The sequence below is a fragment of the Apteryx mantelli genome, chromosome 21 (assembly GCF_036417845.1).
Source record: "Apteryx mantelli isolate bAptMan1 chromosome 21, bAptMan1.hap1, whole genome shotgun sequence".
Taxonomy (NCBI): domain Eukaryota; kingdom Metazoa; phylum Chordata; class Aves; order Apterygiformes; family Apterygidae; genus Apteryx; species Apteryx mantelli.
In genome coordinates, this window is record NC_089998.1 from 6187711 (window position 1) to 6214820 (window position 27110).

The following is a 27110-nucleotide window of genomic DNA, read 5'->3' on the forward strand; positions in this document are numbered from 1 at the left end:
CGGCTCAGGTGCTTCGGCCGCATCCCCCGCACCTACGCGGGCTGCAAATGCCCCGGGAGCCGAGGGGGAGGCAGGCAGGAGGGATCATTACAGCCCTGCTGGTGCTGGGGGAGCCGGGGCAGGAGGGATCATTGCACCCCTGCGGCTGCCGCAGGAGCCAGGCGCCTCCGAAGTTGCTAAATGTGTCATTTATTAAAGCATTCAGGGGGCTTTTCTTTGGCGTTTGCTTGCAAACTCACAAAGGCCGAGCTGCTGTTTGGGGGTCTTTTCTGATGGAAAAAGGGCTCGGAGACCCCCGGCACAAAAGAAATCCTGGCAGTGCTTTCAATGGCCAGGACTCAATGAGGGGGACCCTGCGCGCAGCGGGCGGGGGCGAGGGGCCGCCCGGTGCTGCCTGAAAGGCAGGCCTGAATGTAATGGGGAGATCTGCGTTTATTTGTTGGGATCACATTTAATTAGCTTAGTACAACCCTTGAAAGACAAAGGGACCTCAATCTGGATCCAATCTGAAGCTCGTTTGGAGAGCGAGGGCTCCTGGAAAAGTCAAAAGAGAAAAAGGAGAAAGAAAGGGAAGGCTGAGAGAGAAAGGGGCTGGGGGCCCAGCCAGGTGACTGGCACGCGTGAAACAAGGGGGCCTTTTGGGCACAAGGCAGGACTCAAAAGGGAGGGAGGAAAATAGCCTCTTCCTCAGGTTTTACCTACTTAAACCCCCTGAAGGGGCCGGAGCTGAAAAGCCTCAATAGGGGCTAAGGAGGCTGCAAAGCAAACAGCAGCGCTGGAGAGGAGGCTGCGGCCCTGCGGGGACAGCCGTCGCCGTGCTCCGTTATGGGAATGCGCCCAAATGTTACCTGCGCCGGGACTGCTCGCACAATGTCCCCCGCCCGCGCCCCAGAGCCGCCCGGAGGAGGAAGCCTGGGGGTGGCCGCGGGGCTCCTGCCCCCCTGCCGCGGCGCGGGACCCCCCCAGGGCGAGCGCCCCGCGCGTCTCCGTCCCCCCCGCTCCCCTCCCGGGGGACCGGCAGCGGCGGGCGGCCCCGAGAGCCCCGGGACGGCTGGTCCCGGCCCGCCGGGCGAGCGCTGCCGTGTGAACGCGCTCCGTCCGCGCCGAAGCCGGCGGGCTGATTGCAGCGCGCAGAAAGGGAGCTTCAGGGCATGATTTGCCTCCATTTCACTCGGCGGGGGGCCGCGGCGCTGAGCAGAGATGCTGAGTGCTCTCCCTCTGCTCTCGCTTTCTTCCTCGCCTTTTTTTTTTTTTTTTTTTTAACAGTATTTCCAGGGTTGTTTTGGCAAGAGGTTCACGGCGCACAAAAGCAAACAGAGGCGACAAACCGTCGCGCAGCGCGGGCGGCCTCGAAACGGGGCGAACTGCGGCGGGGCCGCGCTGGCCGCCGGCCCGGCACCTCGGCCCCGCTCCCCGCTCCCTGCTCCCCGCTCCCTGCTCGCTGCTCCCGCGGGCAGGAAACATTTAAAGCCTAAAAGTCCCGAGGCTGCTTTTCTGCTCGGGCTGCCCATAGCTGGACGCGTTGGGATTATCGGGGGGGGGGGGAAGTGGGGGTCAGCGCGTTGCGTGGGGTTAAACTCCTTAAAGCAGCCGGGCTGCTCCTGGGGGGCCCCCGGCAGCGCTGTCGGGCACCCCAGCCCCAGCCCCAGCCCCGGCTGAAGGGGGTCGGGCGCGGACCCCCCTTTCCCTCCCGCGTCTCCCCGCTCTTTGCACCCGGGGCGGGCGCGAAAGGCATCGAGGGATTTGGGTGGGAGGCAGCGAGGGCCATTTGGGCAGGAGAACCGGGAAATCGCTGCCCCTGCAAACCACAGTCCCTGCCCCTCGCCTGCGGAGGTGACCTGGGGACGGGACGGGACGCGACGGGACGCGACGGTCCCAGCCCGCCCCGCTCCCCCGCAGCAGCGTCTCCGGGCTCGGCCGGGCCGGCACCGCTGCGTCCGGAGAGGGCCGCGCCGGGCGCCCGGGCCCGGTGCCCCGCCGGCAGGTGACCCCCGGCGCGGCGGGGCCGGAGGGGGCAGGCCGAGCCCTCCGGCGGCTCCCGGCCTTTGTTGCCCCTATTCTCTCCAAAACAAACAGAGCGACGGCCCCTGCCTGCCCGTTGTAATGACTCCGCGGCGGCGAAGTTTAATATTCCCCGGTGAATGGCCCATACAAGGATTCCTGCCGCTCGGTGCGGCTCTCCGGGGCAGGGCCGGCCCGTGAGTGACGGCTCGCACAAAGGGACGGGACCGTCTAATCCCCCGGGCCCACGGCACCTGCACCCCGGCCCGGCCGGGATTAGAGGGGCAGCGAGCCCGCCTCTGCAAAGATCAGAGGCTTCTTTCTAGCGGCCTTGAAATAGGATTTCCTCAAGTGATAAGGCGAAGGGTGGGAAGATAATCTGGGGGGCCGTCGGTACCTGTCGCGCCAGGCGAGAGGCCCCTCCACGCCGGCCCCGGAGATGCTCTTCGGCCGCCCCGGCGTGGGGCCGGCGGGAGCTGGAGGGGGGCAACCTGCCCCCAGCCCCCGCACCCGGAGCGACACCCCCGGAGCTCTGTGCTACCCACAGCAAACGGCTCCCAAACCGGTGATGATCTCCAACGAAGGCTGAGCCGCTCCTCGTGAGGAATAAAGTACGTATGTGGTGCTTGGCACAATACCCTGATACCTTTTTCTGCACAGGATCAGCGCGAGAGTCTGTAAGCATGAGAAAATAAACCCTCTCCACATGCCGCAACTCTGCCAGCACCAACATCATTGAAAATCACGAAGTGACCCACTTCGGAAATAGGAAAAAGGTGTTTTTGCAGGACAAGAAGCAGCGCAGGTGAGACGTCACCAACATCCACGTTGCACTGAAAAGCCTCGAGTTAAATACCATGAACTCGCACTGACTACTGCACCGCACTTCATACAGCTTACTGTAAATATACTGTTACTCTAATGCAATTAAATATTTAGTACTCAGGGAAAAAAAAAGTCTCAAGCCTGCTTGTCTCTTTCAATAATCATTTCGGTTTGACTTGCAATGTCCATAATGTAGTTCGTTCTCAAATCATGCAAAATTAAAGGAAGTCTTTCAGAATATCTTAAAGTCTGCCCTGTGCTCTCAAAATAGCACTTGCCTATTAAGGCACACTGAATATAGAGCACAGAAGAACAACAGGGTAATCGTTAACGTAACAAGATGCTTTAGCAAAGTTACATTCAGTGCTTTTTCAGGTTGCTGCTCAGGGATGGCTTACGGAAGGGCTGCAATAAATGTCTATTTAGACATAGTCTCTGTGTCCAAGGAGGAAAGCAGCAGGTGACGTCCAGCCCAGTCGATGCAGCGGGAACCGGGGCCTGCGGAGACGCCTGCACCCTCCCACAGAAGATGCACCACTAAATATAACTGTTAGCTGGATTAATGCTGGGGGGGGAGAAGCCATCACGTGCCTGTGTTGAGGGCCACAGGAAAAGGATTGGGCTTGAAGGATGTGATTCATAGAAGATGGGAAAAAAGCCCTAGCCAACGCGCTGGGGTGGGGTTGGATGAACCTGCAGCGGGTTTGGGGCCCGCGGACCTGCCGCCAGGGCCTCCCCTGGGATTTCCTCTAAATCTGGTTCCTCCCTCCCCAAACATCCAGCTTCAGAGGCAAAATGTTTCCCCAAATTGAATGTCTCCTTGTGGAGCTCCTCTGCCCTCCCCAGGGAGCGCTGGTCTTCTCCGCGAGGGAGGAGAGGGGTTAAAGCAGGGCACCCCGAAACGCCAGGGCCGCTCTGCAACCTCCAGGCAGACCCGAAGGTCCCGCGAGACCCCCTTTTCCGCGTGCTGCAGAGCACCCCGGAGAGCAGGGGCTCACCACCAGCCTCCGCACCGAGCCCGCAGCACCAGTCTCGCTGCAAACCCCGCAAAGGCCACAGCAAGCCCTAAAAACCTGCCTTTTAGGGAGGGGGCAGGATTGGCAGCGAAGAGGAAGAGCACGAAGCTCACACCACGGGGAGCAGCCGCCACAGCGAAAGCTCTGGAGAAAGGGAAAAATCACCAGCGAGGCGCAGCGAGGCAGCCATCGCGCGCAGCCCCGCGGCGAGCAGCTGCCTGGTCCCTCCCGCGAAGCCAACGCCGTCTCCGCTGGCGTTTGCACACCCAAGAGACCCCAAACCGCCCTGGAGGGGGCCCTGCACCCATTCAACAAAAAAAGTTTCTGCCCCACTGCACAGGGGGCAAAGCCTGCCCGCCAGGAGAACTGATGCAGTCAGCACTTAAATCCACCTTGATTTTGGGATTAAACAGGAGATCCCAGGTCCTCCCTGCGACCTGTTGGAGGCTGCAGACTCCCGAGCTCGGCAGCCCGGCGCGACTGCTTTGCGGGAGGCGCTGGGTGCCCTGGGCCCTGGCGGCCGGGGGGTCTGGTCCCCATCGCTCTCGCGGTGCCTGTGGAAGCAGCAGCTACAATTCACGAGCGAAAGGAGGTTTCACTGCCGTGGTCCCACCACGCCGAGCAGGCAGCAGTAATGGAAACCAGTCACTGGACTTGGGACCATTTCAAGCACTTTAGCCATCCAGGACACCAGACTGCTGATGAAAACCCAGCTTTGCAGGCACCATCTTAATGACAGGCCAAATTTCAAAGGCTTGCAAACTATTTCTTTTGCGGCCCCACCCCCTCAATAAAAGGTTGCATCAGAAAGAGATATTTCCATAATTTATAGTATGGGTATTTCACTGGGGAGACTCACTAATCTGTACTTACAGATACATTTAAGAAAATGCATCCTCCCACAATCCTGTGCCATTTACGACTATTGGCACAATCTGTAATACTCAGTCTTCAATTAAGGGACACCTTAGGGTTCATTATCACACAATTGCTCCCTGTGAACCATGCCAAATGCTGTTTTGGCACAGAGCTTGGAAGATGAATTAGAAGGAAGTCTTCTCGGTAATGCCCGTTCCCAATTCCCATCAGCAGCCTTTATGCCCTCCTCTAGCCCTTTTTTCCCCCCTCTCCCTTCTTTCCAAGTGGCTTTTACTATCCCATCTTTCAATGTCTCTCTTGATTCTCTGGAGGTATATTTAGAGATGCTACATCTCCTTTTCTTCCGGCTCTCAACATGCCTCCCACTCCCTGCTTTGCAGATGGGATCTTCTTTCCTCCCTCCCTTCCCCCGTCTGCAAACTCTGCTACAGATGTCTGCCTGGGTGGGTTGGTAGTGGTGGACGAAGCTATTTCAAGTTGGAGGAGCACAAAACTCGCATATTAAAAGAAAGGGATCTCTAAAGTCACTAGAACTATCACCAAATTTGGCCTGGTTACAGCCAGGAGAAGCTACTGTTCCTTAACGCCTATGATCAGGAGAAGCACCAGGCCTGCAGCCCTTTGCGCTTCTCCCCCCTTCGACCAGTGCCCACCACAGACCCCTCCAAGGAGGGCTGGGGGACGAGCGCTAGTCAACATCGCCCACCGCAACGGGACAAAGTTGTGGAAGAGCAACAAGTTCAGAGCGTTAAAACCAAGGTTTGGCGACTCCATGACAAGCACTGAAGTGTTTATACAGCTGTAGATAAAGTCTCCATACCATTCTTGTTATAGAAAACTTCCCTTTATTAAAATAATCTTTCTGGCCCAGACAGCTACAGTTACAGCACCTTATTGTGGAAATCCTTAGTGTCACGGTGTCAGAAGACACTTTGATGTGACATCAATAGAGTTTCGCTAGAATTAAGGCTCAAGTTGACGCAACGGAGTCATCCCAAACTAGTAACATGACACAGTGAGCGCTAAGGCGAGAGGACCTGCAAGTCTCCGGGTGGAGAGAGCTGCTGCGCAGGCAGCGGGGACCTCGGGAAAGCAGAGAGTGAGCAAACTGAGTAAAACAGACTGGAAATACTTCACCCACAAGACACCTTGTGGAAATTTTATTATATAGAGTGTAAAATGCAACTGTCAGTCAAATAAAAAGAACACTTTTTTTTTTTTAAACACCATGCTCAACATTATCCAATTGCGTTTCTTTATAGTTAGACATTTCAAGCATAAGGAAAAATAAGGAAAGAACCCAAGAACAGTAACTTCAGTACATTTCAAAACGGAATGTCCCGCAGGTCAATTAAAAATGCAAGAAAAAATAGCTTCAATTCCGTTTTTCCTTTAAAAATACACTGTTATCTGTACAAGAAACACTACAGTAAACATTGGAAATCATATTATCCCTTTTATTAAATCAAAATTATTTAGCGCATACTGTGGTTAATACTAGATTCATTTATTTCTCTAGGTAATTTGACAAATATTAGATAAGAAAATATTTAAAAGAAATGAAAAAGCAAAAAACACCTTGGAATTAAAAAATAGTTACTACCTTTTATATGGTTTTATGTTCCACAGTGTTTGTTAAAGGTACTAATAGCAGATTCATTTTAATATTAAAAATAACAGTATTTATATTTCTGAGAGCATAGAGGAAGGTTTTTTTGTTTTTTTGTTTTTTTAAACAAGCTTGGAGGTCTTAGATACATAAATGCAACTAGCAATGGAGACATGAAAAAATGTATTGCTAAAAAAATTAACACGTTTTTATATTACCCCTTTAGAACTCTAGAAATTATACAAACCCTACAAAATGCCCCCCCATAACTTGCCTGACAGCAAAACAGTAACTGTCTCAATACAGAATTCACATAATTAATTACAATACATATTATAGTTCAGTTTTTAAAAAATGCAATAAAATCAAAGACAGCCAAGATACAAGAAATTAGAAGTAAAACATTTAATGAATTTACATATTTAAGAATATTTAAATACTGTTTAAAATTTTTTTTTCTTTTTAGGATTTGTTACATACCACCTAAGACTTCCAAGCCACTCTTTCTGTTGCAACAGAAAAGATCGAAAATTAAAAAGGAAAAAACACACAAAAAACCACATGTTGAAATGTCACAGCTCTGGGGTGCGTTTTGGTGCCTGCAAATTCTCTGGCTTCTCTCCAAAAAGAATCCCGGAGTTTTTACAAATTTGGAAACAAAATTACCAGCATGTCCATAAGTTTAGTACATTACTAATTGTTCCTGATTCTTAGAAAAGTTCAGTATAGATTATCCTACAACTAGTGTTTCACAAACAAACAGAAAAGTCTTCATCAAAATGTTGCAAATCTAGAAACCTCTGTTACAAAAAGGTTTTCTTCCACAATGATTCTGAGAAAAAAAAATTGCCACAAGGACCTTGTTCTACTGCTCCTAGAGAGAGAAAGAGAGAGAGAAAAGGGAAAAGTTACTCAGCAGCAGCAAATTCTTCAAGCTGTCTAACCCTCCCCCCCACGGGTCTCTCGCTCCCCGTTCGAACAGAGCGGCGCGTATACCTCAAAGGATGCTTCAAATCGCTGTCGAAGAGATCTCTGCCCTAACGCTCGCTATCCCTGCGCTCTCCTTCCAGGAGTTCATGACTTCTATTGAACAAGATCTCTCTTCTCTAGAGGGCCAGACTTTACGGGAGGAACGAAGAGAACTGCCTTTTATCACCGCTTCTAGGTCACACTTCACCGGCGCCCGCGGCAAGCGCCGATTCGGGCGCCCATCTCGCCCCACTCGACCCCAGCGCTGGAGCGCGGCGGCGGGGAGCTGGGCAGGCTGCCGGCGTCCAAGGACAAGAGCAGCGCAGGCTCCCCCGTGCCGCCTGCTCTCAGAGCCCAAGCGTTAAGTTTTTGCTCGGAAGGGTCGTGGGAAGAACACGGCTCAGTTGGGAGAAACACCTGATACTGAGGCACGTGTGTGTTGTGCGCACATATTTTTTGCCAAATACTAAGACAATCACTTTAGCAAACCTGGCGCTTAGCAAAGCCCTGCTGGAAGGGTCAGGATAAATCCCACACAACCCTGCACTGAGAAGCCAGAAAAATGAACTTCAGGGAATGAGTGACAGTTGAGGTGAGATCTGACTTGACAGCTGTTTAATCTGAATTTTTTTCTAGTAGTTTTCCCCTCCCTTGCAGGACACGGTCCTTGCCAGGCAAACACACAGCTCCTAACCTAGCACAAAGCTTCCAAGAGAAGAGGCAAAGTCTGCACGCGTGGTCCAGGGTTGCATGATCTCTTGTAACAGCTTCACGCTACCTTGACAGCAAAGTTTCATGATTTTACTTAAGTTCCCAAAAGCTACACAACAACTTCAGACATCTCAGAGGCCCCAGGAAGGTGGGGGAGAGAGGGAAGAGTGGAAAAAAAAAAAAAGATTACAAAAAAAACCCCACCCTGTGTGGGGAATAAGACACTCGCAGTGACACAACGCAACAGGGAGCAGTAAGCATGTTTTCACTTCTCTGACTACTTCCTCAGCCACAAACATCCCTTGGCCTCACTGCGTGAACCCAAAGTGGAGTCTCCACCCCACCAGGGCAAGGCCAATGTACCCAGATTCCCCAGGGAAACAGCTGTGGGATTTAGCTGAATAAAAATACAGACCTGGCTGTGGGCCTGAGCCTGCCCTAGTGTCTGCCCATAGTAGGCAGCCTGCTGTCTGTAATACTCTGCCCAAGCCATCGTGTAGTCCGGCTGGGAACTTGCCTGAGAAGCAGCACTGGCAGCATGACCTGGAGGAAAAGGGAAAAATGGAGAAATGAGCAATTCAGTAAGATGAAGCCCGGGCTTAGGATCTCCTTTTGTAAAGCTTAAGGAATAGCCAGCCCCCTTCCAACAGCTGCAGACATCTGAAAAAGCGATAGCAGCTATCTGCTGTTTGGATACAACAGGACAGGTTTTAAGCTGGCTTGCAAGTCACAAACCAACAGCAGCCGGAAAGCATAAGAGACCATCCCCGCTGCTGCAGGGACGCGGCCTGACAGCCGGCACTGTTCATCCTCGGCCTGAAGGCTCCAGCAGCACTGTGTCAAATGTAAATCCAGAAGCTGGCATCACGTGCCTCTTAATGGAGTGGAAAGAGACAGTCCCATGCGTTTCCACGCGCCCGTGTGCGGAGCTTCCCTACCCTCAGAACAACCCAGCTTCAGCTTTCGGGTTTCTCTCAGCGTCAGCTCTTGCTATGTGCGAACGTTCCCCTCCAGGCAGGCCAAGCGCCAGCGTGGACACGGAGCCTACTGTGGACTGCAGGTCAAGGAGAGCACCTCTCCTGAGGTGCTACAGCAGGCAGCAATACAGAGAGCTTTCAGCGGGAGAACTACATGCACCATCACCAACAGGAGGGGACCAAAGGGTGTTCAGAGAGGGCTGGAAACTTATAACGGCAGGGGTGGAGACGCAAGTCATTGGATTAGAGTTAACTCTGTTTGTAACAAGAGTTGATTCATCTCCAGTAACCCTGTTTCACTCACTCTGTTTTTTGTAATACTCCTCCCATGCTTTGCTGTAATCGGGATGGCTGTTCTGCTGCTGGCTCTGTTGGCCTGTGCAAAGATGACAACAAGGGGCACGTCAATATGGAACAGGTGACAGTTTCCAGCTAGCGACATCTTTCCACTAGACAGGCCCTGGCTCTAGCTCAATTGCCCAGACTCCACACTTCAGCTTCCACCTTTCTACAGTGTTGGGCACCCTCAGATGGGGAAAGCTGAGGAAAAGGTCAAGCTCCTGATTTCATCTCACCTGTGCCCTGCTAAAGAGCAGTAAGCCAAATCCCCCCCTGCTAGGATCTGCGCAAGCCAACACACACTGGTTGGGAGCTGCCAGGTTTGCACGTCAGCCACCCCAGACCATCAGTCTGCTCACTTCCAACATGGGGACAAGGGGTTCAAGTCCCTGACAGAACTTCAACCCTGCCATGATTCCAGCTACAGAGCTGCCAAGGAAACTTGTCATGTTCTGGGTCACCTCACTTCATTTTGAGGGGATTGCACCCTTCGTCCCTGCTCTCGCCAGCAAAGTACGTTCCAAGGAGCCCTGGTGGGCAATGCCTATCAGCACAACGTGCCCATACGCAGCCAGCACTGGGTGTTAAATGTACCACCTGCCTGAGCACAGAGCTCTGGGGTAGCCAAACTGCTACCGGCTGCAATCATTTTCCTCCGCAGTGAAAGGCAGCTGCAAATTCTGCACAACGATCAAGCAGCTCAGCCAGCCTTCAGTGCTACCTTCACAAGCACCTTCTGGTGAGGCCTCCATGAAACGCTTCCAACAGCCATGACTGGCTCTGCAACGCAGTCTATGGACCCCTGCACCACTCTAAGACAAGTGGTGCCAATACCTGCACTCCAAGACCATGCTGCTGCAGAGATGCCCTCAACTGTCATCAGCAGCCAAACAAACATCTCTTACGCAGACCCAGAAACCTTTGTCTTCACTTAGCACAGGTCCGCTCTTTGAAACACTACGATGCCTCCATTTCAGCATGTCTAAGTTTTGTTGCAGGGGACAGTCCCACCAGCTGGGTGCAGAAGCAGGAAGCCTGCGCTTCCCTTAGTCACAGTTAGAGCAAAGAGCCCTCAGCCAGACATGCAGCAAACAATGACAACAAAAATCCCCTGAACAGGCAACACAGTAATTAGAAAACTGCAAGGAAAGCCAAGCACAGTGAAAGCGCAAGGGCTGAACACAAGCCATGACACACATGGAGGGCAGGCAAGGACAGGAGAGAAACATGGAAGAGAGCTCTTCCCAGCCCATCCAACCGCCTTCACTCCATGTACAACCCTGCACTGCAACGCGGGCTGAAGGAGGGCTTTGAAGTGGGGGGAAGGGGGAACATAATACACTGCAAGTGTGAAGTGGGTGGAGGGAACAGGGCAGCAGTGTCCTGTCCAGGGGCATAAAAGCGGGTTAAAAGACTTGACCAACGCTACAAGTCAGGACCTTTTCTGGCAGAGGTCAAGGCTGCCTCAACTGTCCACCTGCTAATGCCAACAAAGGACCTCCTTCAATGCCTTTTCTTCTAGGAGAATTACAGTCCGCAGCAGACTGAAAGGACATGCAGCTAAATGCATTTCACAGCAAAATGTTTCCCCAGCCAGTTAATTTATTTAAGATGGGGGAAGTAATTAAAATCTAAATACATGTGTAGGGGTGGGGGTCTGCCCCTCCTCCCACACGGAGGGCACTCTCAAATCTGTCCCTAGGAAGTCTGTTTGGAGAGCGACTCAGCCAGCTCTTTGACAGGGCTAGCAAAGCCATGAAAAAACAGGCTGCAGCACTTGCTTTCAAACAGGCGGGAAAGGGAACCTTCACAAGAGTGTTTTCAAATTAAAACTTAAAAGTGTAAAAACAGGTATTTACCTAGTTTCTTATAATAATCCTCCCACGCCTTGGTGAACTCCACCTGGCCTGACTGGGTACCATTGTGATCTGCAGCAGAAGAAAGCAGTGAAGTCTGCTTAAAGCACAGCATTATCTTGTCTGTCCTCTCTCCTTACCAAGACTGCCTTCAGAGTGTGCCTGGCTACAAACAGGAACACGGAGGATCCTAAGTGGACATGCAACTGGGAGAGCCAACATTTTCCATCAGGTTCAACAGCAGAAATAAGACATCTGCCCCCAAAACATGGCCCCGTGGTACTAACCCCACACAGGGAAAGGATTACTGCGAGGCAGGATGCTTCACAGGTCTTGGGAGCCACCAGAAACCTGATGAATTAATTGCAAAGGAGTTGTCATTTTCATTTTTGAACATAGAAGCTGCACTATCAGTATCAGGGGATTCAAAGGGCCTGTGCTTTTTATACCACCAGGTCCCAATGCCAGGAGGTTTGAGTCTGGGACATGTTACAGTAAGGGAGATTTTCCCCAGTGGCTGGTGGGCAGGGTAAGAGGATGTTTAGGAGAGGTGAGGAAGAAGAGGACAAGTTATTAAGGTGAGTTGCAAAGACATCTCTCAAGGCAAACAGCAAAGCACATTTCATAAGCATTTATTCAACAAAGGCTTTATATGAAGACAAAAAAATACAGTCTACAATGGCAGAGGGGTGGCAGCTGGCTGGACAGGAGAATCATTTTCATTCTAGAAACACTACCTTTTTTCTAGAGCTTTCCCTGCTGCACCAACTGCTCTCCTTGTGCAGGAAAGAGCCTGCTTCCCAAAGCCTACAAAAGGCCAGTGCTCTTGGGAGTGCACAGAAAAGAATTTGAATAACAATTTTCTTGTAAAACAAGCTAATGGGAAATAATCCTCTTCAGTACCATATTATTTAACTCCTCTATAAAAGTGTCCTTTTGAGTCCACTGTTGCATTTTGCTGTCTTGAAACTTCTGCAGATACTGACCTTCTACAAATCTCTGCAGATCAATGGAAAACAATGTGCAAAAGTTGAGGACTTCCAGTTTTCTGATATGCACCATTTCATAAACGTTAAAATGCGATTGGTGTCACAGGGAATCACAAGCGCAATTGCAGGCATTGCTCCCCCAGTGCTCCCTTTGTCTCAGGCACCTCAAACAGTGGGAATTTATACTGGAATTAATAATCTACTGTATTGCTAAACCAACCTTAGCACTTAAAGGCACCTGTCATTAAAACTCTTTAAAATTAACCTCCCCTTTGTGGTGCTTAGATTTAGTTTTCACAAAACCAGGCCACTAAAAAGTATTTACTACCTGAAAAATTGTGATAGAAAAATGTCTCTTGGACACTACTACCTTTTCTGTCACATGAACTTTGAGATTACCAAGCAGACTGGAAACCTGCTTTGTTTTGGCAAACCCTTGCTCCGACTGCTCAAAGCAGACAGGATGCTGCTGCTACCAGTGTTACTTGCACCTATAACTTCAGTTATCCTGAAAAGGGGAACTCCCCATTCCAACATGCTGAATTTTACTAGATCAGGATTTTGGGAGGGAGTGACACTTCAAACCCTGAAGAATGAAAGTCAGCCTGACTTAATGCCAGCAGCCTGAAGGGGAAGCCCCAGCACCAGGGGTGATCTGGGTTCAGCTTTTGAACCCATGACATGTGTGCGCTGCTACTTCTTTATTTATCTGAAAGCCAGTTATCCTGTTGGCTTCATTCCCAGTGGTTAGCACTATGCACGCTGATCAGTTTTCATCAACTCCCAAAAGGAGATAAGGGGACACTATTAGAGTTAGTGAGGACAAATCTGGATAAGAGCCAAAGCTATCCCCTTCTCCATTTTCTGCCCCTACTTCCCAGTCTTTCCATCAGACTGGGAGCTGAACAGTGAGAAGAGCTCATAAGGGACATGTATATAGCAACAAGAATTGATAAGGTCAGGAACAGAGAGGTGGGGAGGAATCACCACCAGACATGGTGTGCCTGTTAGAGGGAAGTGGGGTTGGCGAGTGCTTGCCTGGAAAACCCTGGAGGGAGAGAGCCTGAGGCAGAAAGGATTTTGTTATGAAAGAGAGGAATGACTGAAAGGGCCAAGTTTCTACACAAAGAGAGCAGATACAAGCAGTTAAGTGCACAAAAAGGGTTACAGGCAGTTTTCAATGGACTTTGGCTTATTCTGAACTCATATACCAGAGCACACTGGCATCCACCTCCTTTGCTCAGGAGCTGCTTCTGCTGTTTTCACACAAGTGGTCTCAGGGGAGTACCTGTGTTTTGTGGGTACGAAGCAGAGATTGAGCAGAGAACACCAACCCTTCTCAAACCCAGGGCTTAAACACTTACTTGGGACTTGCTGTCCAGGCTGCTGCCACGTCTGGTAGGTACTGCCCCAACCCTGCGTCATGAACGCCTGAGGACCACTACAGAGGACAAAAAGGCATACTGAAGTAGACAATAAAATACGTAACAGGCCACATGCACGAAGTCAGCCACAGAAATGAAATTATTCCTTATAGTCAGAAATTGATGAGCAAACAGGTGAACACAGGAACAACACGAAACACTGTGTAGGTGTGAATGCTAACTGTGCTGCTGTTTGTCTTCTTGAAACCAGAATCTGGACACATCATGCTCAACAGCACTCCTTGTGATGTATGCAATTCAGACTTCTTTCCATGCTCTCACTGCAATAGGGACAGGAATTTTGGAGATGCCAGTTCCTACCTTTTTTTTTTTTTTTTTTTTTTTTAACAATTTAATATCTAAAATCCTTTATGTACTCAAGCTTAAAAGCTTCTGAAAGCTTAATCATAAGGCTCCACTTATACCCCTTCAGAGCCCTCCACTCTTCTCTGAATGCTCTTATAGCTCCCAGCATTTCCCCGCAGCCCATCCCAAAGAGACAGAGAAGCTTACTTTTGATGAGGTGTAGCAGGTGCTTGGCTGAATGGACTTTGACCAAATCCTCCAGGTCCACCCATGCTGGTACCCTGTTACAGAATCCACAGACATTTAAAGCCAGGTATAAGCCAAGGGTGGGGGCAGCTAATATAAGCAATAAGAAAGGGAGAAGACAGCCTGGGACATGTTCCAATAAATCCCAGCTCCTGGAAGTGACCAGTTTTCTAAGGACAAGAGTTCTCAGGACTGTCAGCACACTTAGCTTCAAAAGCAACTTTGCCCAGCCCACAGAAGAGTTAATGGGACATGGCACAGTTGAAGTTTTGCTCCAAATAGCTTGGATCCTGGGTTTGGTATCAAGCTTTCTCTTCTCAGGTAATTCAGCATACAAGTTGCTTTTCAGTTTTACCATGCCTCGGTTCAGTATTTTCCTCACCATCCTTTACCCAAGTCTCCCCCTTCAGCAGTATTCCATCCTGACATTATTAATCTTCAATATCACAGCACTGCATTAAGTGGAAGATAAAAGTCATCCTGGATTTACTGGAGCAAGGAATTTAGTGTTACTTTCAGGGTGATGGTGCCAGGATTGTGTCATTCTCAAGCAGTAACACCACTGTCTTCCCTCCAAAATCTCATTTGACAGCCTTCTGATATCTTATTAAAGCTTTTCTTCTCCCTCATACAGCTGCACACTACACTTGATTACGTCAGCAAACAGTCTGATGCTTCTGGGACCACAGCAAAGACTAATCTAATGGATGCTGGAGGGCCAAAGTTCAGAACGGCTGCTAACAGGCAAATGGTTTTGAAGGTAAATAATGTAAGCATGTGTATTCTGTGCCATGCTTTAAGTCCAGGCCTACAATACCTATGAGTAAGAACGCCACTTCTAAAGGAGACTAACATCAACAGAGAGGGAACTTACACCAACTTTCTCATCTATGAGATGTCTAGCGAGTTCAATCTGCTGGGGAACTCCTCTGATTGTGAATATTCGTACACCAGGGTCTGTGTTTGGAGGTGGGTTTCTCTGGAGCTCCACATGAGCTCCTGACTGTTGATTTATGCTCTTGATGTTCTCACCACCTGAGGAAAAGAAAACCAAGACATAAGAAGGGACATTCAGCATCTCTTTCAATAAAGCATAACTAACATCAAAGTCAGGTTCTGGTAATGAGCATATAGTTTCAGATACCTTCTGCCTACCTCAAGGAAGGTAGGCTGGGGTTGGCAACACTGCAGGAAGCTCCAGTACCTTGGCTCACACCACTTCTTCCAACTGCCTCATAAGCATGATCTGAAACTCTGAGTTGCAACCCTTTCTAGGGTCATGGATGATGCCGTTTTAAGAACATGCACAGACCCCTTGTGTGCACATTGCTAGGTTCCTAAAAAGATGCATGATGGCAGAGATATGCTTTGTGACAAATTAGAGGCAAGAACTGTGCTGACTGGATCCCCCCTAACTCCAGTGCTTTTGAACACCTATTCATATTCCTCAAGAAAAGAGTCATCTGCAACTGAAACACGCTTTTTCCTTCTGCCATGAGACTTGTTGCTGTTGCTAGACCTTTCATTCCACAACGGCAAAAAGTCACCAGCCACATACCTTATAGCATAAAAACAAAGCTTAAGCTTTCTCACAACCACGTACTGTTCAATGCTTGTTCCCTTAAAGAAACCTCAGCTTACCGCATTTCCTATTCACAATGCAATATAAGCAACCCTTCACGCAACAGGAGCGGTGCAGGATTCCAAGCCGTCTTCCATTATTTCAGAGTTAGTTGCGCATGTAGTGAACATATCTGGCTAGTCTGCCATCTGGATACACTGGAGCACAGGAGTGCTTCAAGTAGGATGCAGCAGGGCTAGCCAAAGTGGATTTGATTTCCTGAAAACCTGTTAGGTCCCAGCCTCTTAATGAAATTTGCTTAACAAAAGCTTCAGCCAATGTTACAATGGTTCAATTCTTCTTTTGGAATCTCACACAACTTACAGATCGGCTCCACTCAACTGGAGAAATTACAGGGTGTGGGGAAAGAAGGGGTTTTACAACTTTTAAATCACAAACCTGGATGAAACCACTCGCCAAAAAGAAATACTGCAAGCAGGAAAGAGAGCAAAGCAAACTAACCAAAGATTTGTTTTGTTTTAATTAAAAGGATACCCCAAAATAATCTCATCAATTTTGCTGGCATTTCCAGCTCTATACATGCAGCACAACTTCAAAACAAACTGTGGATGTTGTAGACACTTGTTCATTTCATTGTAATGGACTCATGACCTTTTTAACATTTTAAAGCCTTTTTGGGGAAGGGAGAAGGAAAAGTTGCCCAAGGGCAATTAACTCTTTCTAGATGAATTTTAGAAGATGCATTTAACAAAGAATAACCATGTCACATCCCTGGGCAGACAACAGGGATTGCACTGTGCAGCCAAGAGACAAGTTGCTCATTTTCGATAATGCATGGGAAAACTGTAAGATGCAATTTTCAAAACCAAGAAGTTTCATTACATTTAATGCTTGTTAGATGCAGATTTGTATCAAGCCCTGCTTTTACAAATTGGGGAGAGATCTGAGTTGATAGCCACTTCATCGGATTAATGAAAACCCCAGGACCCTTTCAGCCACTTTGAAACATGTAGGAGTAGGAGGACTTTCTCGCTGGGTGCCATAAACATAGGTCGATACTCTCACCTCAGACTAAGTTTCTCCTTCCACAAGGGGATTAAAGTTTGAAGCATTCTCAAACTGGAAGTCAAGAGATTATAGTTTTCAAACAATCTCCACACTTAGCATTCAGCACTGAGTTGGTAATTGTGGGGCTGTTTCCACACCAGCTCCTTCCTAGGCCATATTGCAGGATCAAGTTAGTTTGCTCTCCAAGTTTGGTCTGAGGACTGCATGCATCTACCTTCTTTTACCAGGAGTCTGCCCTTTTTCTCCTTATCCTCCTGTCTGGTACATGCCAAAGTGCTCCCTCCCATCCAAACTATCCTAATTCAGCCTCTGGAGCATGCAAATGAAGTGACGCAGCCAGCACGATGCTGCACGGTGCCGGAAGGAGTTCACCTTCTCTCATAATGAGGTGACCCGCTCGGCACATGGTGGCTGTCTATAGCCGCATTCAGCAGCCTGCTCCATTCTTCTACCTGATGGGGGGCAGAAGTGATCCAAGAGTGGCCCCCCAGCTGGACGTGAAATCGTAAAGCAATTAATCAAACCTGCTAAAAGGCAGAGCTGACAAGAGCCAGGCCAGCCACGTTATCTGTCAATATTGCCGTATTTATCATGGAAATCCAGCGGGGGCCCAGAGAGGCTGCGGTCTGTTTCCAAGCGCCACCAAACAGAGAAAGCGTTTGACATGTGTATGGCTCTTGTCTCCACCCTTCCTCAGAGTCTTTGAGAAAAGAAAAGCTGCACCTACCCACCCTCTAGAGGAAAGAGCTACACACACAATTTCCAGGGAACCAAGTACTCCTCATCAGCTCATAAAGGCTGACACTTCAAAATCTGACAAGAGATGCTCACAAGGAAAGAGACCTGGATCTTCTGTATTACGTACCACAGAGCTGGAGCTGGGACGAACTTCTCCCTCTCCTCCTTTTCCCTACTTCTAGAGTAGTGACAAGGAGCAGGAAGCACAACAGCAGTTACCTGGCCACATCCGCTACTCTGTGCCAGGGTGCCCGCGACACTCATGGCTTGGGTGCTAAATATGGAGACCAGGGTATGTGTGCCCAGAGGACTCGGCCAGATTTTACACAGAAGGGTAACGGCAAAGCTCTGTCTCACAGGGAAAAAACAAAAGCAAAAACATCAACAGCTGGAAACTGCTCAGAAACTGAAGGGTGGGGGGACTGGAAACTTAAAAACAGAAACAACATTCCCCCCCCCCCCCCAAACCCAAAGTTAATATCCCCTCTCACCTATACTGTCTCAGAGGCAGTGGTAGAGAAAGAGAGAAGAATCAGGCATCAGTGCCTTGCATTAATATATGGAAGTGTGGTACTTGCCATCCTGGTCCAGACCCCAGAAGTCAATGCTACAGCCACCACTCACACGACAAAAATGCACGCTGCAACAGACTAAGAGCATAGGCACTGTAAGAACAGTGACTGCAAGGTGATATTACAAGGCTACAAGCATTCAAATCACCATACAACTAGCAATTAGTCACTCCAGAGAGCTTCTGATCTGGCCGGATAAGAAGCTGTTCTGCTGCTGTGGAAGCAAAGGTAAAAAGCTCCCCTGCACCCCCACAACAAGTCTGTGCCAGGCCTCGTACTCGAATGTGAGGCCATCCAGCTCCACTACCTGCATTTATCTTTTCAGCATGCAGTGCTCTCTGTAGTCACAAATGCTCCACTTCAGCGCACTGCTGAACAACAAGTGACCTTTTCTGATCTTTTATTAAGGATGACTAATGGATATAGCAATAAAGTTTCATTATAATTTGATTTTTCCATACATATAATTCACTTGCAGGCTTAAAATTTGCCTTGCTTGATCTTCGCCCAACTGGACTGTTCACTGAGATCAAGCACAATCGCCCTGCAATTTTTGCATAATGGGGAGAGCAGGTTGTTGTTGTTTTCAAACACAATATGAAAAATGTCTTCAGGCTTGTGAACAGATTTTGGCAAAAGCAACATCTTAAACTGATTGCAGACACTCCTGACGTGCCTTCTTTCCAGGCTTCTTTCCACGTCATCCAATAAGGCAGCAGTTTGGGATGTCATGAGGGCCCAGGCACAGGGATGAGAACAAGTGAGATGCAGCAGGGTTGTGCAGCAGGGGGAAGAGGCTATAACATGTTCCATTGCAAGCTTACTCCTGCCCAACAGGACGGCAGGAAACTAAATGTCACTGAAACATGGCACAATGCCCTCAAGTCTCTGCCTCCTCTACCACTGTAGCTAATTTGTTCCTATTCTGTTCACCTCACCTTTGCTGACACTAAAAGCCAACTGTGACTACTTAAATACTGGTTTAAGCATATGCCATTCTTTCTGAAATAGGCAGACAAAAATAAAACACAACTCCTTTGATACGGCAGTGTATTAATTCAGAAGCATCACAACAATTCAGACTCTCCAATTCCTCGCTCTAATGCAAGTACTGCCCTTACCTGATGTGTAGCTCATGCTCTATGACAAATTGAGACTGATGCTGATGCCTTGGTTTCAGCACTGTCCTGGGAGTGTGCTGGCTCTTGAGAGAAAGGCCAGACAGTTCCTTGTCCATCTCCATGGCAGGATTCAATGGCTAAGGCAGCAAAGGGGCCTCCATGGCAGGGAACATTAGGTCTGAGCAAAATGAGGTGCACAAGGCAGGCAGGGGCACCAGCCTGTTGCATGACAGGCTCAGATACGCACAAATCTCACCACTTCGTTTCATTCATCAGACACTTCAGTTATGTAGCTGCAAGTATCTACGGTTATTGCCACAATCAGAGACCTTCCATTTTATCACATAGCACTCACACAAATCCAGCACTACGAAATGACTGTTCTGCTTGCCCCTGATAAACTGTCCTTTAAACCAATTCCCTATAAAAAGGAGCCACAAACGACCTGGCCTTTTCTCAGCCAGCTGCTTGTTATAACAACTTTACTTGACAGCTCTGCATGAAGAGCCTCCCTTACTTACTGTGAACAAGGGCCTGGAGAGTACAATTATGAGGAGTGAGAGCATCACAAAGCAAACAACCACAAGCGTTTCTAGCTTATTCCTATACTGCATTCACTGGCCACTAAATACCTGTACTTATGGAAAACTCCAAAGCCCCGCTGTCAGGGAGCAAGAATGCGACCATCCTGAGAGAGAAAGGCTGCAAGCTGGGGCATTTTGTGTCACTGGGACCTACCTTTGCCTATAACAAGGCCACACTTATCAGCTGGCACTGTGTAGGTTATTTCCTGCATGCCCCCAGGTGTTCCAACGCTCCAGTCCCCACGGCCACGACCTCTTCCTCGGGTGACAGCCAAACTTCCAAAGCCATCTCGTTCCTTGGAAGACAAAGAATTTGTATCAGTGTTTTCTTCCTGGCCCCAATGTACATTAAAAACAAAAAAGAGCAAGGTAAGTTGAACTGCATTATAATCAATGGTGCTAAATTAAGATATTCTTGGACTTCAGTTCCACATTCAAGATTTTGAAGCAGTTTAAAGAAATGTCATTAACGTAGGTTACAGCTGCCTTCCTGACTCAGGAAGATATTTATATTTTCTAAATGCATGCCTTGATACCTGCTCAAATAAACCTATGAACAAGCATCAGCTACTAAAAGGACTTTTAGTTTGTGATGGGGGATTTCCTTAGAGCAACCAGTAGATCTTGGAACTGACACACACAGAAGTTAGCTTTCAAACCCTTTCAAGTATCATTCTTTAAAGAACTGCTGGAACTGCTTAGTTGAAATATACATTTTCCAAAACTTCCAAAGGGAACTTTTAAGTTCAAAGACACTTAAAGGGCACACCTATTTTGGATAACTGATTTCTCCAAAAGCAAAGGCCATGGGCTGTCAGAGGCCACCATGAGAGGCCTGGGAATTTAAGTGGATGGCTAAAAGATTTACGTAATCAAGTATTCAAACCAGATCTCGGGGCAAAAAGAACTACCAAGACTTACCCTTCAAGGACAAGTTAGGCCCAAGTATCTGGCCTGGAGTGCTCTCTAACATCTTTACCACCCCTAATAAAGGGGGATACACAACCTCCTTCATGAATCTGCCCTACTATTTCACTCATCTTCATACTTCTTACCCTTGAACAATACAATATGTTGGTGTTTGTTTCAGAGCACACTAACCATACACTTGAACGTTCTTTGCCCTCCCCTGCCTCCCCCAGCACTAGAGTAGAAGACTGGAGGCCATTCTGAGCCACCTAAGGATGTGTACATGAAGTAACATCCACTAGTTGGGGTCCGAAGCGGTGGCAGGGGAGGCACTGTCTGAGCACTGTTAATTAATGCTCTGCTGCCCTGAACATTACTCAGCCATGTTGAATACAGCCTCCAGAAACTGTCTCATGCTGGACTCCATTCCACAAGGTCACCATTTCCAAAAAGCTCAAAAACAATAACTCAACATGGGGGAAAACGTGGAGCCACAATGACACCTTATACTACTGCCTGAGGAGACCTTCCATAGCTCAATCAGTCCATATCACATTAAAAAGCAAACCTAGCAGCTCTGTCCGGGGCAGCGACATGTATGGCCTGCTGGAGGGAAAATTTAACATCACTATTCTTCTTTACATGGTGGCATCCATCCACATTGCCATATGCACAGAGACTACATTCTCATATAAGCACATGAGAGCCTCCCAAGAGCCTCCAGAACCCACCTGTGCCGTGAGAATAAGCTCATTGATGATGTGTGCTGCGTGTTGACACCTATCGGGAAGACCCATGACCTGTGCGACTCTTTCGGGACTAATCCCATCATCTGTGAAGAGAGGTAGCAAAGACTAAATTAAAATGAGAAAACATCCACCCACCAGCAAAAGCTTCCTTCTAGCACTGTCACTGCTAGCAGCATTTTCACATAACGTATCTACCCTGAGACCTCTCTTCCCTCCACCTTCAGTCCCTCTTCCACCTACTGAAAAAAGACAAAACCCAAAACCACATTTGCAGTAGGGACAGCATTCAAAAAGCAACACTTTCGAATGTCAAAAAGCCATGAAGGAGATTGATATAATCTTAAGAGGACAAAGGCAGCTTTGACAGGTGATCAGACAGCCAAGGACCCAGAGAAAGTTATTTAGGATTAATCAACTCCTGATCCCCAAAGGCTTTAATGTCCTGAAGGAAATATCTTTAGCAAAAAAAAAAGTTTTTTTTTTTTTTTTAATAACCCAGTTTCTTTTTTCTTTTTTTTTTGTTTATTCATATAGTTACCAGTTAAGACATTACTGTTGTGACATCTAACGTTTGCAAATGAGGTGTATATAATCTTACTCTCTGAAAAACAGAAAGTGCATGAGGAAGCAGCGTGTTTAAATAGTTTTTAGAAAGAGACACAATGCACCTTTAAATTAAGAAAGCCTAGCTGCTGTAACCTCAGAATGGATTTGCTTTACCAATCCCAAATTGGAACACTGGTCAGAAAGTAATGGCTCTCCATCCTAACACAAACCTGGTTTAAATTGAATCCTAACTCCAGCATCATTTTGAATCTTTTTGATCATTTCTCCATTTCTTCCTATCACAATTCCAACAGCAAACCTGGGCACAGAGACCTGATGGGAAAGGCAAAGCAGTATGAAAGCTCAGAGAACTAGACTGAATTACTCTGATTTTACAAGGAGATGCACTTAGCTACAAGGACAGGCCATGTTAAGCAGCTCCAGGCTACAGAACCACATCCCTTAAGAAAAACAAACACATGGTCACAAATTCCTTTCCCCACTGAATGAACTCTGCACTACAAGAATGCTGCTTCCAAAAGACAATTAAAAAAGTGTCATCTTGGAGTCCATAAGAACTCCTCTTCTTTACAGCCAGACAGACTCTTCTGGCAACAGAACACAATGCATTTAAAAATAAGCATATAGGTTACACGTGAAATTTGGTGATTTCCCCCCACTGCCCATCCCACAGGGAGGTTAGCACAGTAACTCATGAAGAAAACATACCTCTATGCTGCCTCCTCCCATTCTAGAACTGAAATCATTGCGTACGCCTCGGAAGTCTGCCTGATCTTTCTCTCGGATGATCTCCAGTACCATTTCCCTTGCTTGCTACATGGGGAAAGAAGTTACAGTTAGCTTAAAATTATTCTGCTTGCCATCCCAGTTCAAGGCCTCAGTAATAGCTAATGGTTAGCCTTCAGGCAGAATAACTTCTGTCTGCTTAATGCAAATAGTCCGATTTGGAATTTTTTTAAACCACAGGGAGTGGAGATCTGTTCTCGACGGCATCTTCCATGTCTGACAAAGTCTGCCAAGTGAGCGAGGTGGCAGTTTCCTGTGTGCAATTTATTTCAGTCTTTCCAAAAGGACAGGCCCTTTTGCTTTTAAAAATAAGAACATCGTTCTTTTCTTTTCAAGGAAGGAAGTGGAAGGCCCTTTTCTGCTGGATAGAATTGAAACCAACAATATGGTAGAAGCTGTAGTAGCAGAGCAGAGAACATGTCCACCAAGAGGTAGAGAACATGAACCAAGAAGGCAGGTGGGCAGTAATGAGCTTATTGACATTCAGAAAGGTAAGCCCAAGCCTGCAGCAATCCAGCAAGATATTTTGAGACAAATGATTACTCTTCCTACCTCCTTGCATCCCTCAAGGCCTTTCACAAGCTTGCATGTAGCCCAGCTAGTAAAAGTGTACCTTGGATATAAGCCAACAGCAGTCACCATTTAAAAAACAAGAAAAAGGCCCACATGTTGAAACCCAAGCCTTTGTTTCTGTATATTACCAGTCAAGCTTTTGACACTTCAGTTCTTTTTGCAAGTTTGAGAGACACTGGTGAATCTGACTCCTTTCACATTTTATATTTTTCATGCATTCTTGGTATTTATTACAGAAGTAAACAACTCAAGAAGTTTCAGAGATGCCAAGACAGAAATAAGGGCAATGGAGAGATTTCATAGCAATTTGAGATACTTAAGAAACACTGTTGCAGCACCCAGAGAATCCCACCAGAACCAAGGATTCATTGAGCTTTTTAAGTGCGTTGAACTTAGGAAAGAGCCTCAGAGATCTTCCAGCCTGCAATGCCTCCATGATTGATTGACATGATATATGGCACGGAAGATGTGACAACAGCAAATCTTGCAAGGCAGAAGAAACAGCCATCTGGAAAGCAGCAGCACTTGGAACATGATTTGGTTAAAAGTAGCAAGATTGCCATTAAACTTCTTTTTACATATCTATACTCTTACAATGATAAATATAAGAATTTTGAAAATTATCTCTCAAACCTAAAAGCCCTGTTCCACTAAGTGGTTTGAAAAATGCCACCCAAACATACCATGCCTATGCAGCAGCCACTGTTTCAGCAATTTGTGATTAAGGAGATCCTATGAAATAGAACTGTTTTTCTTAGAGAGAGGAAAGCTAAACTAGATTTAAATACTTAGCAAGATATGATAGACACTTGCTGAGAAGTGGAACATGCCACAAATTAAGTTTAATTCTTAAATTTAAGTACTTCCATCACACTGAAATCTGGCGGTCTCTAGTTGATCATGGGTTTTTGCTTCAAAGCAAGAACCGCAGGCATAAATATATTTGTAGAACCCTGACACAGTGGGACTGCAGTACCAATATTAACCAAATCCCTTGGTTTCAGGAGTTGCTACAGGTTTTTTTTTTTTTTTTTTTTTAATTACCTGCGTCAATTGGCTGTCTGAGATGGTAAACCTTCCACAAAACTTTCTTAAACACATAGTTAAGCTAGTCACTAAGAACCCATTTGTTTATGTAACATATCACTACAACTTTTGCTTCACAGATTGGAAAGCATTTCAAAGATACTTTCTCCAAACCCTCCTTCTCAGCTCTTCTCCTACCCACGTGTAATGCCTATTTGAAGTGAGAGCTAGGTTAGGCTGTAGACAAGCCAACACTTGCTAGTCCCTGTTTTAACTTGCTCTAAATAGTCAGACTGTAAATGCACAGAATAAAAAACCCAGCAGGGATCATAGCATTTGCAGTTGGATTTAGCACCATTAGATGCTCACAAATATGCTAGTGCTTAAACTACTCCTCAGTACTCAGGGGCAACAGCTCACTTTTATTACATACCTGTACTTTAAATGCATCTCCAGTAATACGGAGGGGTTTATCTGCTCCAGTAGGCAATGGACCATCTTGGATCATAATCATTTTCACACCCGTTCGCTCCTGAAGAAAGAGCACAGAGCACTTTGCTAAGTAGAGTCCCTAAAGCTAGGGACTATGTTTTGGTTACTAAACGTTATAGAGGTCAAAGCAGCAAGTTTACAGAAGCTACCTTAGCTCTTCTTGGGTACTTACAGCACAAATTCAGTAACAGTCCTAGAGCGTAAAGGACTGACAAAGTGTGCTACTCCTGAAGACCCTGCAAAAAGAGAACCCCTCTACCTCAACAACTGATTTTTCAGCCCTTTCCAGAATCTGTAGCTGTCTGCATATAATAGTAATTGCTTGACCAGCCTTGAAATTATTGGATGACAGAGGCCTAATTGGGGCACTCTAAAAATTATATTTTTGGCCTAGGTTCATTTCTGAAAACCTTTTTTCTTTAAAAAAATTGTACAAGATGGAAGAATAAAGACTGCCTAGAAACACAGATTTATACATAACAAGATACGTTTAATTAGAAAGGGGAGGGATGGGAAAAGGAGGAAGACAAACACCAGCCTTATTATAGATTAGTAATGAAAGAGAAACACAGCATTCTACAGTAGTGTGGCTGGCATTAAAAACTATTGCAGAAGCAGACTACAGATAGCCTTTTCTTGGCTACAAGGATCGCCTCCTAAACAGCACACACCAAATTTTTATCTAAAGCACACAAGTTTCTTTCACAGTTCTGGCAAAACTCCACTACATGTGTAGCTGAGGCCAAACTGATTTCTTTTGTAACACAAGATTGGATTTGAGTCCAGCTCTCCGAAGGCAGAAGAACAGTCCCTGCTGTAGAAGGTTAGAGCATTTAAGGCTCTCCATTTCAGCACGCTCTTGCTGATCTAGAGAAGTTGCAGTAGGGGAGAGAGCCCTAAAGTAAATGCATCTTGCGCACCTGCAACTGTTTTATTGTTTCACCTCCTTTGCCGATGACTAGACCCACTTTGGATGCCGGGATCAAAATCTCCTGAATCGTACTGTTGCCATCAACATCGTTGTGAAAGCCAGGTCCATTCCGACAGCGATCTACAATCTGCCCCAGTAGCCGTTTTGCTTGTCTTGGAAAAGAATCGAGGGAAACAACCATTAGACAACATTGTTCCATGTGATGAAGAGACTAGGAACCACTGGAATGTGAAGCGATTGGGGAAAGAAGAAGGGAAGAGATGAAGGAAACCACAGTTAGCACAATGTTTTTTTGACCCTTTGGTGTACAATTTCCCCTAAAATGATTATAAGCAGTTTGATTTCTGAAAGGGGAAGGCAGAAGGAGGAGCAGCAGCATGCTCTGCTATCTTTCGAAGTTAAGGATAACAGTTGAGCTATAGCAACTGGGGTGCACATTGTGAATGAAGAGCCTCTAAATTCTAATAAAATATATATATATATGCCATATCTGATAAATCTCAAGCTTCTCTCTCCTTCTTGGTCAAGACAAAACAGACACTGCTCTGATACTAACACAGCATGTTGGTTCACCACTCTCCGATCAGTCACAGGTAACTGCCTTGCTCTTCTTTGCCTGCTCTTACCAGCAGCACCAGAACACTGTTCTAACACAGTCTCTGCCCCAAGCAGCAGCTGCTGAAGCTACACCAGAAAGCGAGGCAAGGATACTGCAGCAGCAACCAGTGAAAGACTGGGTTCTCCTACTCCTGGTGAGAAGAGACAGACACAAAGCATTTGGGAGATTAAAGACACTTTCTCCAAAATCTCTAGCATGTCAGAGGTAACTGACAGTGGCTTCCCTTCATCTTGGGAAGTGCTAGTACCAACATATCCCTTTCCTCCCCTTCTCCCACAGCCCTTCAAGGTAGTCAGAAGAAAGTCAGCAGTTCCCTATTCAGCCTAAGGCAGTGTCTTCCCCTCTCCCTACTTCAGGGTGGCTGACATGGCTTGATATAAGAGGACTCTTCTCTCTAGAGCCTTGAAGAAATAGTACGAACTCATTCCTCGCAAGCAGACATTCACAGCTCAAGGGGTGACGATCTAAGGCTGCAGAGATCAGAGCACCACTTTCTCTCGACTTTCTCACAAAACAAGGCAAAAGGTGGAATTTCTGGAAGTTCATTTCAAATATTCTGAAAGAGCCTTAACAGATTTTATTCATCTACCTTTACATTTTGCGTAATGTTCTTTTTGTGATGATATAAAGGCTACAACAGTTAATA

At 47.2% G+C, this 27110-nt stretch overlaps 1 protein-coding gene across 4 annotated transcripts in view; it reads right to left on the reverse strand.

Moving 5' to 3' along the window:
• Positions 1-5850: 5850 nt before the first annotated feature.
• The window catches only part of FUBP3 (far upstream element binding protein 3), a 42341-nt gene continuing 21081 nt past the window's right edge, over positions 5851-27110 (reverse strand). Inside the window, exons 8-20 of one of the 4 annotated variants that reach the window (XM_067309254.1) lie at positions 25835-25997; positions 24856-24954; positions 22746-22850; positions 22247-22349; positions 21453-21553; positions 19967-20108; positions 15022-15182; positions 14109-14182; positions 13536-13612; positions 11186-11254; positions 9292-9363; positions 8426-8553; positions 5851-7204 (exon numbers count right to left, since the gene is read on the reverse strand). In XM_067309254.1, coding sequence (XP_067165355.1) covers positions 7196-7204; positions 8426-8553; positions 9292-9363; positions 11186-11254; positions 13536-13612; positions 14109-14182; positions 15022-15182; positions 19967-20108; positions 21453-21553; positions 22247-22349; positions 22746-22850; positions 24856-24954; positions 25835-25997 — 1303 coding nt within the window. In that variant the 3' untranslated portion in view covers positions 5851-7195. The remainder of the gene's footprint in view (positions 7205-8425; positions 8554-9291; positions 9364-11185; positions 11255-13535; positions 13613-14108; positions 14183-15021; positions 15183-19966; positions 20109-21452; positions 21554-22246; positions 22350-22745; positions 22851-24855; positions 24955-25834; positions 25998-27110) is intronic. The other 3 variants (XM_067309255.1, XM_067309256.1, XM_067309257.1) reach the window with 3 other exon arrangements.